This window comes from Rhinolophus hipposideros (assembly GCF_964194185.1).
Source record: "Rhinolophus hipposideros genome assembly, chromosome: 26".
In the NCBI taxonomy this organism is placed as follows: Eukaryota; Metazoa; Chordata; class Mammalia; order Chiroptera; family Rhinolophidae; genus Rhinolophus; species Rhinolophus hipposideros.
The window spans coordinates 22,117,689-22,134,838 of NC_138072.1; the positions used below are offsets into that span (position 1 = coordinate 22,117,689).

A 17,150-nucleotide genomic window follows, 5' to 3' on the forward strand; every position below is an offset into this window, starting at 1 on the left:
TAATGATTAGACATGTACACCCCTCACAAAGTGAGAACCTCACCAAGTCTACTACGCTCTGACACAAAGTATAGCTGTTTCTATACCATTGAGTATATTCCCTATGTTATGTTTTACATCCAGTGACTATATGTGTGTATGTGTATTTAACTGTGTATATATATATATCTATATATATATATAATTATATATATATTTAATTATAGTTGACATTCAATATTATTCTACATCAGCTCCAGGTGTATACAGCAGTGGTCAGGCATCTCCACAATCTATGAAGTGATCCCCGTGATAAGTCCAGTACCCACCTGGCCCCCTACATAATCTTTATGATATTATTGATTATATTCCCCATTCTGTATTTCACATCCCCATCTGTATTTTTTAATAATAGCCAAAAAATTAGAAACAGCCTAAATGCTAAAGTAGGGAAATGGCAAATTAATTCTGCTCTAATCAATGTGGTATCTGTGAAATAATCATTATAAAAGCAATGTCACAACATGGAAATCATTGCAACGTCATGCTGATTGGAAAAAGAGGAATACAAAATGGTGTATGTGTACTGTAGTGGCACATTAAAATGTTTGCATATTAGAACTGATCAGAATACAAAAAAAGAAAAATACTTGCGTTTGGGTAATAGTCTTAGGTTGCCTTAGAAATTTTAAATAAGCACTTGAGCATTCATTATACTGGTGGAAAGAGGGTCGTGTTTGGAGTTAGAGGATGGTGCTTTAGGCTTCTCAGACCCAGTTTCCTCACCAGTAAAGTGGACACAGTCATGCATACTCCCCAGGGCTGCTGTAAGGATTAGATGACATTACAAACGTGACCACATACTTTGTAAATGGTACACATGCAGCTGTCCTCTTTGCCTGTCTGACAGTGTGTGAGCCTGTCGTTACACAGCTGACATGTGACTGTTCCTGTGAAGACTGTGTCACTTGTGGTGGACTCTGGTTATGTAGTAAGAAGTTGTTCCTGGACCCTGGATTTTATGTCCGGGGGACACGGTTTGCTTTTGTAACCCAGTGGAGTTTCAGGAAACACGCTTAGGGGTAGAAGAGGATTGATAAGACCCCAGTTGGAAGAACATCTGAGATCTTGCTCTCTGGCATATGTCGTCTGTTTGGCTCAAATAAACTCTGATAAAAATTCTGAGAGGAAAAAAAAAAGACCCCAGTTGGGGTTTTCTGCACATTTCTGGCAGCATTTCCCTTGGACAGTCTGGAAACCATTGCCTCAGCTGGAGTCATTTTCCATGAGCCAGGTGGGAGATGGGAAGTCATGCTCCAGAATCTTTTTCAGCCAACCATTACCCCCAAAAAGGCTCCCTGTGCTTCTTCCACTCAGCCCTAACTTGTATAAGATTTCTGTGGCAAACCCTTCCTCAGAAGGCCTCCCTTCCGCTATTCCTCTGCTTTCAAAGTTCTGCTGAGTCTGTCCTCTGATGAATGTACCTCTCCCACCTCACTTCTACTTGCTGACTTCCACTTACCCTCCTTTCTAGTCAGTTCCATGGCTCACTATTTACCGTCAGAATGTGATTTTTGTCATTTAAATGGTCACCACGGGGTGCCAGTGGGCAGGAAGCCAAGGGCTGGGGTACCTCCAGCAGGAGTCATGGAACAGGTGTGAGGCTTTGAGAAGGATCTGGAAGGGGAAATCCCTGGCTTTTGGCAGGGAGACAAAGATAGCCTAAAGAGGAGAAACACACCATGTGCCCTTCGTTCCCGTGGTGGCCTAAATGTCATCACTCTCAAAGATGGCATTGGCAGATCACTTTTTTCCTAACTTGAATGACACTAGAGAGAAACAAGTGGATCTGAGGAAATCTGCATATTATCTGTGCTGATATTTGTTGCCAAAATCTGAAAGTTTCTGCTAGATTGCAACACATGCATCCATAAAAATCACCACAGAAATAAAAACCATGGGCTTATGGGGGAAACAGGGCTAGGGACACAAAACTCAAAATCTTCATCAGTGGAACTTGAAAACAACATAGAAACCTAATAAAAGTGGTAGCACAGATGAATGTGTGTTAAATGGTGAAGACATGCACACTTACTACAGCTATCGCACTTTACCTTGAAAAAAGACTCATTTATGGATGTGTGTGTGAGGAAGAGAACAAAAAAGAGAGAGAAAGTGAGAAAAATGAGAGATTAAGGGAGAAAAGGAACAGAGAGGAAAAATAACAAAGGAGGCTGAGCAGAAATTAAGGAGAGAGGATCTCTGAGACCAGAGGGCCAGGAGTCCGTGTTAGGGGTGGGAGAATGGAGGGAAGTCGTGACTCCAGCTGGGGACAGGAGCGCCTTGGTATCCTGGCCAGAACTGTGTGTGTGTGCAGTTTGTGAATTCCTTCACAGCTCAGTTCAGCTGGGTGCGGTTTTCTGTGTTCATCTGGTGTTTCTCGAAGACAAAATTTTGCAGAAGCCAATGCAAAAACACATTATGCCAAAATTGTTCCCTCATATCATTCGTGTTGGAACAGATTTGCATTTTTGGAAACAAGCATTATGGTAGCACTGAGTTCCTTGAATGCATTGAAAAAGACAATAGAATTTTACTCTCTGTATTTCTACCTTTCCCATGATCACGTCTCCTTTGGTGTCACACTAGAATCACCTCCCTTCTTGGCCCTTCTGTTAGGTTGGTGCAAAAGTAATTTCGGGTTTTGCAATTATTTTTAACCCTTTAAACTGCAATTACTTTTGCACTGACCTAATACCTTCAGTATTTTCCACAATCAGAGGTAGCCATTGAACTCAGCCATGACAATGCATACTTTGGTGATCTGGTTGATTCCTTCTGGTTTTGATATTGCCTACTGAACTATTTCCCAGTGTTTGCTAACTGTCGAGAGCCCTTCCTGTGGCCCACCCCTCGCTCACCCAACTCAACCACCTCTTGCCCTCTTTCAACTGAGGGAGCCTGTTCTTGCTAAAGGACTTGACATCTGCAGCCCGAGGACCTCAGAGCGCCCCCTCCAGGTCTCTGCCTGCAACGTTCCTTCACCTTGCATACGTATGGCTCGCTCCCTCACTTCCACAGATCTCTGCTCCAAAGGTATTTCCTTGAGAAGGACTTCCCTGATCTTCCTAAATAAAATTACCTCTCACTCCCATTCACATCACTCTGTAAACTCTTATACTAATATTTTTCCTAATGTATTTTTATTCATAGCAGTTTACTCATCACCACTTGACATAATGTAAATTGCTTATTTGTTCTGTTATTGTCCACCTTCCCCCACCTAGAGTATTTTGTTCTCAGGTGTGTCCCAATGTCCAGAACAGTGTCAGGAACATAGTAGGTGCTCAATAAATATTAATTGATGAATAAATGATTAGTATAGGTTATTAAATATAATTACATTAATATATGAACATCCATTGTTGAAGTAAGAAAATTAATGACAGGAGCTGAGAAGTCAAAAATATAAGATTTTTAGATTAATCTCCAATAGTTTCCTGTAATATTGTCTTGCGATGATCCCTGTCTTGGAACATGATGTAGTTTTAAAAATATTCTCACAAATAATGTTGGAGGAAAAAATATAAAAGAAAACTGATATTAAATGAAAACAATTTGTAAAACAGTGATTGGAAATGGAATTAAATATAGACAGATGCTTTACAAACCCTGAACATGTGAAAGATAGTTAAGTCTCTGTTAATAATAGTAGTAATCATTCTGGTGCTTAAGGAAACATTACTAAGTAATTTTACTTTCTAAAAAATCAAGTGGAGATATCCAGCAGACACCATGTTAATCAACTGATCAAAGTTAACATCACAAGTAAGGGCAATAAGTGACATCACGTACCCGGTGAGGTGCCAGTGAGGACGATACCACATCAGTTGTGCCATGTTGTTCTCGACTCTACAACCTTAATCTAACCATGAATTAGACAAACCTAAATTGAGAGACATTCTACCTCTTCTTTTAACAAATGTCAGTAACATGCAAGACAGAGAAAGGCTAAGGACATATTCCAAATTAAAGAAGACTAGAAAGATAGGACAATTAGACACAGTGCATGATTTTGGATTAGCTCCTGAATCATAAAAAATTTACTACAAAGAATGTTATTGGAACAATTGGTAAAATTGGAATCTGGATTATGCATTTAGATAATGGGATTGTGTTAGTATTAAATTGCCTAACTGTGATGATGACACTTTGTTCTTAGGAGACCTACACTCAAATATTTAGGCAAGAAGGGTCATAATATCTGTAATATACCTTCAAATGGTTATGCAAATAACAATAATAATATACAGAGAGAGAGACTGAAAGAGAGAAAGCAAATATGGCAAAATGTTAACGACTCACGCTTTTGGATGCATTCTTTACTAAGTTTTCTCAAGGTTTGAAAATTTTCAAAATAAAAAACTTTAAAAAATGACCACCACCAACGAAAAAAACCAAACAACCCAATTCAAAATGGGCAAAAGGACTTGCATAGACATTTCTCCAAAGAAGATGTCAAATGACCAATAAGCACATGAAAAGATGCTCAACATCACTAATCATTAGGGAAATGCAAATCAAAACCACAACAAGATACTACCTGACACCCATTAGGATGCCTACTATTTATAAAAACAGAAAACAACAAGTATTGCTGAGGATATGGAGAAACTAGAACACTTGTGGACTGTTGCTGGGAATAGAAAATGGTACAGCTGCTATGAAAAGCAGCATGACGGTTCCTCAAAAAATTTTAAAAAATAGAGTTACCATATGATCCAGCAATTCCACTTCTGGGTATAAATACCCAAAAGAATCGATAGAAGAAACTCCAACAGATATTTATACACCCATGTTCATAACAGCATTATTCACAATAGCCAAAGTGGAAGAAACCCAACATCTGTTTGAAGGATAATTGGATAAGAAAATGTGGTGTATATACTCAATATTATTAAGCCTTAAAAAGGAAGGAAGGGTCGGCCCAGTGGCTCAGGCAGTTAGAGCGCCATGCTCCTAACTCCGAAAGCTACCGGTTCGATTCCTAAATGGGCCAGTGGGCTCTCAACCACAAAGTTGCCAGTTCAATTCCTCGAGTCCCGCAAGGGATGGTGGGTTCTGCCCCCCGCAACTAAGATTGAATGTGGCACCTTGAGCTGAGCTGCCGCTGAGCTCTCGGATGGCGCAGTTGGTTGGAGCGCGTCCTCTCAACCCCAAGGTTGCTGGTTCAACTCCCACAAGGGATGGTGGGCTGCGCCCCTGGCAACTAGCAATGGCAACTGGACCTGGAGCTGAGCTGCGCCCTCCACAACTAAGACTGAAAGGACAAGAACTTGACTTGGAAAAAAGTCCTGGAAGTACACACTGTTCCCCAATAAAGTCCTGTTCTCCTTCCCCAATAAAATCTTAAAAAAAAAAAAAGGGAAGGAAATTCTGGCACAGGTTACAACATGGATGAACCCTGATGCTGCATGAAATAAGCTGGTCATAAAGGACACATACTGTGTGATTACCTTTGTCTGAGGTGCCTAAAGTCATCAAAATCATAGAGACAGAATAGTGGGTGCCAGGGGTTAGTGGGGAGAGGGAAGAATGGGGAGCTATTAAATGGGGACAGAGTTTCAGTTTGGCAAGATGAAAAGAGTTCGGGAGATGGATGGTGGGGATGGTTGCCCAACAATGTGAATGAACGTAATACCATTGAACTGTACACTTAAAAATGGTTACGATGGTAAATATTATGTGTATTTTACAACAATTTTGAAAAGTTTTAAAAAATGACCAAAGGAAGAAAAAAGCATTTGGCAACCATCACAAAAATCAGTAATGGAGTTAAAATTAGAGGGTAAAAGTTTGATGAAGAACAGGGTATTTACAGTCTCAAATTAACTCCCTTCAATATACGTCTTAATTACAAAGGAAAATACAGTGGCTTTCTGGTAGAGAAATCCAGGAGATGTGAGTGTACTGAGTGGCCAGAGCGACCAGCACCAGATTAGGACCAACTGACATCATATGCCTCCTGACGTGATGCCTTCAGAAGGGCACCTCACTACTTCTGCAGGACGGCAGCCAAAATTTGTGCAAAAACCTGATCTAGTTATAAAGGAAACATCAGAAAAACTGAAATTGAGACACAGTCTGCAAAATACCTGATCTGTACCCTTAAAAAAATGTCAAGGCCGTGAAAAATAAAGAATGACTGAGGACCTCTTTCAAAATAAAGAAGGCTAAAAAGACATGACATCTGAAAGCAATTTATACTTTGGGATAGTGTTTTGTTATTAAAGGACATCGTGTTGACATTTGGTGAACTGTGAATAAGATCAGTAAATTAGATTATGGATAATAGATTACATATATTATATATCCATATATAGTCAATGTTAATTTCCACATTTTGGGAATTGTATTGTGGTTATGTAAGCAGATGTTCCCGTGTTTAAAAAAATATAGTAAAATATTCAGAGGTAAAAGGGCATTATGTTCACCCTCAGATAGTCTAGACAAAAATGTGTGTGTGTGTGTGTGCGTGTGTTTGTGTGTGTGTAGAGAGAGAGAAAGGAGAGAGACAGAAAGAAACAAATGTGGTAAAGGAAATGTGATAAAAATGTTAACATTTCAAGAGATATGGGTAAAGGCATGTGAGAATTTTTTGCATTATTCTTGCAACTTTTATGTAAGTGAAAATTACATAAATTGAGTTAAAATATTAAAACAACAACAAAAGGCAAATGGAACCTAGCAGCCTGTGCTGGAGGTCTCATGATAATGACCCAGAGAAAGGTCCCGAAAAAACCAGGATGTACAGATGGAAGGATTAAACTTTATCTTGAAAACTTCTGCCTCTTTCAAACCAAACACATAGACAGACATAAGAATTGAGCTTACGATGTTTAATATACGTACCTCAGACGATCATCTTATTCACGAATTAGGGGAATCCCCCGGAAATGAAATACTAACACAATTAGCTCTACCTGACATCTGGTTAATAAAGGAGACTTCTGTGCCTAAGTGATTGGTGGCTAAACCTTGCAGGACAGCGAGATTAGAACAGATGTCTCCTCCTCCAGTGAACTAGCCAATTGAGTTATTTTCCCAGTCAATCACCTGGACTTTTGTCTGAATAACTCAAACAGAAAATTTCCCTTGGCTTCTTATAGATTTACCTTGCTTCCTAAATTTCGTTTTCCAGCTGTATCCAGATGACAGCAGACAACAAAAGAGAACAGGTCTCAAAAATGCAGGTTTAACTTTAACAAAACAAAACAAAACTGGTATGTTATTATAATTGCGGGTGCATATGCTACGGCCTATGTCAAATGATTCTTAAAAGTACTACTGAATTCTCAAATTGTTAATGTTTATTAATGTGCATGCAGCATTGGGCTAGGTTCTGTGAACTTTGGAAAAGAAATAAAACACATGATTCTTGCCCCAATGCACTTGTATCTGGGAAAAAACACAGGAAACGACTATAGAAAAATACCTAATTATGTACACTTAGAAAGTGGCCAGAGCACACCATGAAGTTAAGTACTCTATGATGAAGATTATGATTACACGCTAAATGTATTTAAAACTATAAATCTTAAAGGAATGGCTGGCACCCAGCCCACATTGTCCTAGTAGGAGACGCAGCACAGATGTCACGTCCCCCAGGCACCAGGCAACATGCAATGAGTGCAGGGCTATAAATAGGAAATGACAGATAGTTTACAATATATCCTAGACCTACGTAAGCAAGACGATACTGATGAAATAAGCGAAAGAAGCATATGTAAATATTGCATGAACATTACATATAAACAAGGAAGCAAATATGTCTTGTGGATGGAAATTGAGGCAGAAACCTCTCCTTCTATACAAAGGAAAGGTGTGGTGGAAGGAATATTAACTCCAATTTCAGATACATTGGGATTTAAATCCTGGCTCTTTCACTAACTGTGGGAAACTGGGCCCGTTATCTAACTTCTGCAAATCTCTTTCCCCCCACATCTACTGTGAGCCTACCAGCCCACGCGATCATTAGTCGTATTAACCGTGTTAAAACACAGTTAACATCCCACTGTGTTACTGTTATGTCTGTCTTCCTCGAGAGACTGTGAGCTGATCATAAGACGGATTGTGTCTTAGTGGTCTTAGTCTTCTGAGTTCCTAGTACGGTGTCTGACTCATGGTGGAGTCTTATAATAAAAATCATGAAAACTATACGTTTAAATAATAATGATGGCGTAATAGTCACTGAGTACTTACTCTGGGCCTGGCTCTGTGCTAGGAGCATTTCATGGGTCGTCTTATTTCATTCTCACAACAATCCTTGTTGCTATGAACATCCCATGCCAACTGGGAGGATATGAGACTTAGAAATCTCTCATGTTTATAGGGCTGGTAAAGGTCAGAGCCCAGGCCTCAGCCACACTATTCTCTGCACCAGCAAGTGGAGAACTGCTTTTGCTCCTGTATTACTGAGGAAGATTCCATGGACCAATAAGGCGTTTCAGAAGCTGTCTGTGTACCAAAAAGGGTGAGAGTTTGTGAGAGGGGTGAGAGCATGCCGGGAACAGGTGACAGCTGGCTCTGATGTGAGACAGAGGTGAGACAGGGGTTTGGAGGAGTGTCAGAGGTGCTCGCTGGGTAATGGGGCCCGTGCTGTGTGCAGGTGAACACAGAGGACGAAGAAGGGTATCCATGTGGAGTTCCTGGCAATTGGACTGGGCAGTGCTGGGGCCCAGAAGCCCAGCAGTTGAAGCTACAGATGGCATGGGGTAAAGTCAGGAAGTACTTTTGGGAGAGGGCTCAGTACTGCAATTCCAGGAGGAGCTGAAGGAAAAGCGACTGGATTTGACAACAGATTGCAGACTGTACTAATCACTCTTTAACAAGAGAAGAAAATGTAGCAATACAGAGGCCACTTAATGTAGATGGTCATTGGTGCCAATTCAAGGCCAACAGGAATCCCCAATTTAGGGTGCAGGAAGGAGACTTTATTCAGTGCAAATAGCTTAATGGTGAAAACATGGCCGTGGAACAGCTCAACAAGGTTACAGCTCAATTGTGGAATAGCAGAGCTGTGAGGTGGCTCTTCATCCAGGCCCCTCTCCACCTAGGCAACTCTGCTCCATCCTGGTCTGCAAGATGTCTTCCATGTTTCAACTCCAACTGGGGAAATACTACCTTAGATGGAATGGAAAAGTGCACTCCCGGAATCAGAGGGGAGCTGACTTACAGACAGAGAAGTCCCGCCCCTGGTCCTTGATTGGACCATCCTCATGCAAATGAGGACTCCAAATCCTCACATTTTGAATGGACAAAAAACACTGTCCTGTTTGGTTGGAATGGAGCTGCTCTGGTTGCTCCTTGAAGATGCTGAAGGATATAGCTGGGTAGCTGACTGAACGGGGAAAGTCTCAGTCTTATTGGTTGAAATATGATTCCGACAACTCCTTTATAAGGGTTGGCTCAGCAAGCAGGAACACAATGCTGGCAGGCCCATAGTTCAGTGCAGGAGGCAGGAAATTTAGTGCAGGCTTCTCCCTGAAACATAGCTTGTGTGAGAGGCCCTTGTTTAGCAATGGCTGCTAGGCTCTGTTTATAAATTTAAGCCCAGTTAGCCACCAGGAGACCTTCTCGGAGGTACATTCATTCTTGGGGCCAACACTCTGATGGCTAATGAGTTTAAAAGATGTCATTAGTAGATCAAAGACTTTATGTTCAGAGGGTATATTTCCTTTGCTTGTTCTTCATACTTCTACTGGTTCAGGACTCATACTCCTTAAATCTTAATATTTGCTGTTTTGGGGAGAATTATTCCAAAGTGAGTCCCCGGTCCTCAGTTTTAGCTGGTGACAGAAACGGAATGACTGTTGACCTTGCCAGGTTAACGCAACTTTAAACACACATCCAGCTTCGGCTGTCCCATGTCCTCTTCCCTGACTTCAAAAGGCAGCCCTGGTTTTGCAATCCTCCAGGCTCTGTTTCGGAATTGAGCCCCATTCTAACTCCCCCCATATTAAATTTATAATCAAGTCTTACTCCTTCTTTCATTGGAATGCCTCTTAGATTAATTTCTTCTCAAGTTCCCCCCTTTCCTTTCTCAGCCCCATTTTTTTTCAGCGCCCTCTAATGACCTCCCTGTCTCCACTCGCAACCCAATGACAAATTAATGACCAATCGGTGATTAAGGATCCACTTACATCACTTACGCCCCGTTGTTATCAGGCACTCAGCAGTTCTCTTAGTGTCAAAGCGAGTTCAGATTCCTAGGTTTATCAAAGGCTTTGCTCGGAACAGTCCTTTCCCAAATCCTCCACTGGGGGATGGTACTTGACTCCACCCACAGCTCAGCCCTCCATGTTCCAGAACGTCCCTTCTCCAGCCGCCTGATGAAATTCCGCCTCTTGTGTCAGTAGACCTGGTCCGTGTCCCAAATCCCACGCGAAGCTCTCCTTGGCCAGTTTTCCCAGCCCGAATACCTTTTTGCACTTGAGGACCCCACCCCACTAACACTGAATTATGTTACACTCTCGTGACTCTGTGTCGGAGGGTGGGACCCCATTTCTGGCGGAACTTCTACACTGACCCCAGGACCCGGCTTCAATACAGCTGAAAGAACGGATGGGAGTAAAGGAACGTGCTCCTGGCCCAGTCCCTTCTCGCCATTTCCCAGCACCTACCCCTCTTCCCACCAGAGTCGGACCCTGTGGGTCTGACCGCCCGACGCTGCCAGCAGCCTCTGGGTGAGCACATAGCCCACCATTTGGGGACACACGCGAGTCCAGGGCTCTTCCCCGCCGCCTGCTCCCCATCACTCGGCGCTGACCGCAAACTCGGCGCTCTGCTCCCACCTCCCGCCCCGAGAGCGGCTGTCCGTGGGAGCCGAGCTGGTTGGGGGACTCGCGGCCACTGGGCCCACCACTCCGGGGACGAGCGGCCGGGGGCGCGGTGTCGCCCTCGCTCCCGCGCGGCCACTGGGAGGCCTGGGCGCGCCCTCAGCACGGCGGGCCCTCCCCACCTCCACGGTTCTCCTCCCCCATCCCCGGGGAGGGGCTGCCGAGGGGCGTCCGGTTACATCTCCGCCTTCCAACCTCCCGCGCCGATCCGCGGGGCTAGCGGGACCGCAGTTGGGGACCATGTGGGCCGCCGTCCGCGGGAGTGGGGCTGCGTGGACGAGGGCGCTGCTGCTGCTGCTGCTGCTGGCGGCGCCCGGGGGCTGCCTGCGCCGCCAGGAGCTCTTCCCCTTCGGGCACGGACACCAGGACCTGGAGCTGGAGCCCGGCGACGACCGTGTCTCCCCTGCCCTGGAGCTGAGCTCTGCCCTGCGCTTCTTCGACAAATCCGACATTCGCTCGGTCTACGTGAGTGCGCCTGGGGAGGGAAAGGGGCGGCTCACGGGGTGACAGGAGCCTGAGCGGCGTCGGGAGGAAGGAGGCCGGTGGCTCGCGCTCCCACGGAGCCGGACGGACGTGGGCGTCGGGGACCGGGACCCACCCGCGGGCTGCCAGGCTCTGGGCTCGCGCTGGGTCTCCAATCCCAGTGCGCTCCCGCCTCTGCGTGGCCCCGACGTCCCCTCCGTCCGGTCTCTGTCCCCGAGGAGCTCTCGGCGTCTGCGCGGCTCCGCGCGCGCCCCGCGGGCTCTGGGACCCCAAGACCGCGCGACCCCGGGATCCCGGGCGGAGTGTGCTCCCCGGCTCTGCGCGCGGCATCGCGGCGGGGAAGTCGGTCTCGCCATTGTCCCGAGTCTTTGGAGGCAGGACCCGGCCTGGTGGGACCAGGCGCGCGAGCGCGCGGAAGCTCCGCGGGGCAATGCACGGAGCCGGAGCGCAGCGGGCGCCGGGGCAGGAAAAGACCGCCCAACCCGGCTCTCCGCCCCGGGAACAGAGCCGCGGGCCCCTGCGCTGGTGTGTGAACTCCGGATGTATCTCGGCATTGATTCTGCTCTGTCGTTGAGCTCGTTGTAGTCCAGAGTTCAGGGCAGGGGGAGCGGGGCGCCCGGGTGATCCAATTTCCTGTAGACGAACATTGTCATCGTGGGGGCTCCAAGTGAGGAGCCCGGCCAGGTGACCTCTAGCTCTTTAGGACCCGCTCGGAACTGGCGGGGTGCTGGGGGCGCTGTCGAGTCGGTCAAGGCCTTCAGGGGCGTTGCTTCCCTCAGCCGCGCACCATGTGGATTTCATATAAAGCTGTGTGCGTTCCAGGAGTGCAGGGAACTGCACAACAGCGGCTGGAGCCGGTCCCCCCCGGGGATGGCTGCACTCGTCGTCTGGCCTGGGCAGACTGCGCCTTGGGCCACACCCACGTGAAGCTTGTCGCTTTGCCTAAAAAGAATGAGTCCTGAAACTCTCCACCCGCGGGGATTGTCGCCCTTGTGGGTGGACTGCCCTGACCTCCTTGGACGTCCGGTGAAGCCTATAAGACCCTTCTTAGAATGTTTCTTAATGAATAAAGTAAAATCCACAAGATGGCCAAAGAAATCAATTCTGTTGAAATGCAGATCAAAATAGTAGAACAAAAACTTTATGGGTATATATGTGCTTATTTTTAACCACATTAAATAGCAAGATGTAGCAATGGTGGGTCAAATTCCTGAACTTTCCAGCTCACGAGGTCTGTAAGTGACATTTGGAGATACACATAGTGACCATCATGTGACATGAGTATATCTGTGACTTCTACCAAAGGCAAGGTCATTCACTGTTACTATTGCTGGGCCTTCTTGCCTATGTGCATGGAAGGAAATGGTAAATATCAGTTAGAGGTTACTGAAAAAATCAAACTCCTTTTTTACCAGCTAGGTTAATAGACCCAGTGAATTGTACCCATGAACCCCCATGAGGGCCACTGAGCCCCAAATTAAGAACCCCTGTGTTAAATATGAGATCTCCTGCCCTCCTTTACTCACGGCATCAGACTAATCACATTGCATTCTAAAGACCTGGAAAATCTATTGCTAAAACATGATTCCTGTCGAGCTGTTTGGGTTTAGTCAGCATTTTAATGAGAAAGAATCCCAGAGCTCTCTAAGGATCTTATATCTGTGCTATAGGTTGGGTTCCCAGAGAGCTGACTCTGAGATGAAGCTTAGCAGGCAGGTTGTTTCATTAGGGTGAGCTCCTCAGATCCATACCTATGGAAGGGAGGGGACTGAAGAAGGGTTAAGCAGGGGAAACCTCAACTGCAGAACAGTCCCTGGCTGCTAGCTCCCTGGCTGCTCTGAAGGCACGTGAGGGCTGGGCCTCTGGGCCCTTGCAGCGATCAGTCACCGGATAAGGGCTCCCCTAGAAGGAGGAATGGCCCTGGGTGAGGCAATTTCTTCCAGGGAGGCAATCCTCAAAGAAGGCTGACAACTAGGAGCTGCATTCCCAGGAGGTGACATGTATCTGGTGACTCATGCCAGCACCCACCACTGTGTGTGGCTGCATAGATGCTCTTTGAGCTGATAGAAACCCTCAGTGGCCCTGAGTGAGAAGGTGAGTTGACAGGACGTGTAAGCATGAACCAGATGGTCTGTCGTATTCTGGGCACTAGACTAGGAAAAGGAAAGAACACCCACCAAGAAAGAAAACAATTATTGGATGAGTATATATCTACATGTGTCAGGAACTTGCTAGTTTTACATTATTTAATCGTCAAAACAATTCCCACCTTTTTTTCAGATGAAGAAATAATGATGATGATGATGATGATAATAAGTAATTATCCAATCTTATGCCACCTGTTAAATATCCAAACTAGGATTCCCACCCCAGTTGGTGTCTGACTCATAATACTTTCAAGCGTCCAGCCCATGTGGAAATGTGGAAATGGACACAGGGATTGTCGTGTGCTAACATAGTGAGGGAGGACTTTACAGAGGAGGTTAAGGCATGTCCAAGTTCAGGGGGTGGAGGGGAAATGGAGAGGCTATTCCAGGTGTGAGGAATTCCAGGACAAATACATGAGGATGGGAACAAGCTTGGCATGTGCAGGGAGACTGAGGAATATGATCTGACTGGAGCAGTGTTTCCCTTGGAATAAAAGGTTTCAGTTTGGATAAGCAGGTGGGATCAGGAGATAGAATGTATCAGTTAGCTTTTGCTGTGTAACAAACAGCCACAAAAATCTCAGTGGCCGATAACAATAAGCCTTATTGCTCATGTGTGCAGAATCAGGAGGTGGCTTTAGCAGGGCCATTTGGGATGATTTGGTTGTGCTCCATGGCTTTCTTATCCTCCACAGCCATTTTGTCCAATACAGTGGCCATTAGCCGCATATGACTATTAAAATTGGATACATTAAAATTAAATTACAAAGTTTCCACCTTTTAGTTGCTCTAGCCACATTTAAAATGTTCCATACCCTCCTATGACTAGTGTTTACTATATTGCACAAGGCTGCTGTAGAACGTTTCCAGTTTCCATCACCACTAAATATTCTACTGTAGAGTATGGCAGAGCCTGAGGGCCAACTTAAGTACACCCTTCCACACGGGGGTGTCAGAGGCACAAGAGAGTAATTGGAAATGCATACATGCTTTTTCAAGTCTCTGATTGGGTCATGTCTTCTAACATCTCATGTACTAAAGCAAGTGCAGAGTCAATGGGTGAGGCAGGTCCCCTGCCCATAGTGGTAACAGGCATGGGTCCAGGGAGAGGTGAAGATGCCGGGCCAAATGGCACAATACACTCCATGGAGGGTCATGAAAAAACTCCATGGAGGGTCATGAAAGATGGCTAGACGGTCGGTTGGTAGGTTAAGCTGTCTATCGCTGGTCACAAGGCATGCCCATCTTTAGTAAGGTGAGACTGGCAGTGGTCTGCAAAGCAGCATGGACAGACAGGGAGAGTTTGGGGATGGGAAAACCAGTCCCACAAATTGCTTGTTTATCCAGACATGCGGGATGAGGGCTTATAGAAAGGGGGACAAGGAGAGAAGAGGGTGAACCTGAGAGGTGATCTAAGATACACCAACAGGATTTCTGACCAGTCGCATATGGTAGGGCATGAAGGAGAAGGCAGGTAGCAGGAGGGGTATGTTCTCAGTCTTGAGGTGGGAGAGAGTGATGAGATGGCTGACTTGAGTGAAAAGGCATTAGCTCAGGTTTGACTCTGTGGTGCTGGGACCAACAAAGGGACTAGAACGTGGAGATGCCCTGGAGCCAGCAGACCTTTGAGTGAGCTGTCAGGCTGGGGAGGAAAGTGGAAGCCTGAGATGCTGGTTTACAAGGGGAACTAGGGCAGTGAGAACCAAGCTGCAAGCTAGGTTTAGAGCCCCTGGAAAGGACACCATTTGTGGTGACCTAACGTGGCAGTTCTCAAAGCGTGGTCTAGGGACTCCTGGGTGTGCTGGAGATTTGTTCGAGAAATTCACAAGGTCAAAACTCTTTTCCTAATCATACTAAAATGTTATTTGCTTTTTATACTCCCATGCTCTCATGTGTATACCAGTATAGTGGAGTTCTCCAGAGGCTGTATGACATGTATTATCTGTCCCAACAGATCGAATGTAGAAGATGTGAGAGTCCAGCTGTCTTCTATTAAGCCAGACAGCACAATGATTTGCAGGAATGTAAAACAATGACACTTCTCTCCCTAAGTACTATTGGGTTTTATTTTCATAAAAAATAATGTTACTTATGTTAACATATGACTTCATTACAAAAGTATTATATTTATATTTTTAAAATTTAAAAATATTTTTATTTTTCTCAGTCTTAATTTCTGACATAATAAATATTGCTCTTTGTAACCTATATAAACAAGCTTTTGGGGGGGGGGCTCTAATAATTTTTAAGAGTGTAAAGGACTCCTAAGACCAAAATGTTCAAGAGCGGCTGATCTAATGGTGTCTAGACATGCCTCTGCCTTAGTTTGAGAGCTATTTGAAGGCAGGAGAAGGAAAGTTCCATGATGGGATGAGCAGCCAACCTGGGGGCCACAGCAGACTCCCTACACGATAAGGTCTGATTCTCCCCATGGAATAACCTCTTATTTTGGGATGATAAATCAGGATAGTCCCAGCAATGAAGCCAGACATTCTTTGGACCCCTGCTGGACAATGAGTGGGGAATGGGCCAGTCTGTAAATCTAGTCAACCAGTGCACTGGGCCACTGGACATTTCACATGAGCTCTGCTGCCTTGGCTGGTGAACTGGCCTCCCTGGGCAAGAGTGCTTCAAAAATGTAATGAGGTTGTCGAGAAGGACAAAACATTTTCTTCCTTTGACTGTAATTTTATTACCTCAGTTTATTAACATTGGCTATCACATGCTGATCCGAAACTCTGATTGGCTGTGTAGACCAATAGAAGAATTTCTAGAACATGATTTTATTGCATATTAAATTATGTAGGTCTTGATCATACAAATGGAAAAAATGAATCTGTTATTATTTGATAAGTTCAGTTTGTTTGGGAAATAACAGCCTTCGTGCTATGGAAAAATAAAAGGATATCCTTGGTAGCAAAAATAAAAAAAAATTGTATACCTCTGTCCTCACTTATCTCCCTGCCTCTGGTCTCAATGAGTCTCTCTCTCTCTCTCTCTCTCTCTCTCTCTCTCTCTCTCTCTCTCTCTCTCCCCCTCCCCCTCTCTCTCACCCACACACAGAGGCATCTTCCACAGATTTTCATTATCCCACTTACATATAGGAATCTTTTCTCATGTAGGGTAAATGTAACTCATCTTTCATGATCTTCTAGCTTTCTTCCTATGTTTACCCTACCTTCTCTGCCAATACGGGCCACTCACTTTCTTCAAAACTTGATTCATTCCACAAATGCTTACCAAGGGACTCATGAGTGTAGGGTGCTGAGCCAGGTGCTGGGGCTATAAACTCTGAAACACAGCCACTGAATATGACCGGGTCACTGTCCTCAAGGACGTCCCAGTGTCATGAGGGAGCCACCAATGAATAGGTGATTCCAGCGCCTGTGATAGAAGAACAACACCCAGAAGTGGGGGAGCTCAGAGTCTCCGTGAGGCGCTCCCCTCGATGGGGTTCGTTCCGGACACTTCAGTATCCTGAGCTAAGTCTACATTGTACTGTGATCATTGCAGATGTTTCCTTTGCTCATCTCATATATTCTGTCTGCCCACAAATAGACTATAAAGCCCTGGAATCATAGGGTATGGCTTGTATTTCCTTTGTTCAATTTTTCCTTTTCTTGGAGAGCTTGCCAACCTCTGT

At 45.1% G+C, this 17,150-nt stretch overlaps 1 protein-coding gene across 1 annotated transcript in view; it reads left to right on the forward strand.

The window, feature by feature from the left end:
* Positions 1 to 8,960: 8,960 nt before the first annotated feature.
* NID1 (nidogen 1) overlaps positions 8,961 to 17,150 on the forward strand; it is a 71,521-nt gene continuing 63,331 nt past the window's right edge. The window contains exon 1 of the mRNA XM_081039329.1: positions 8,961 to 11,342. Within this exon, the coding sequence (XP_080895455.1) occupies positions 11,118 to 11,342 (225 nt within the window). The 5' untranslated portion in view covers positions 8,961 to 11,117. The remainder of the gene's footprint in view (positions 11,343 to 17,150) is intronic.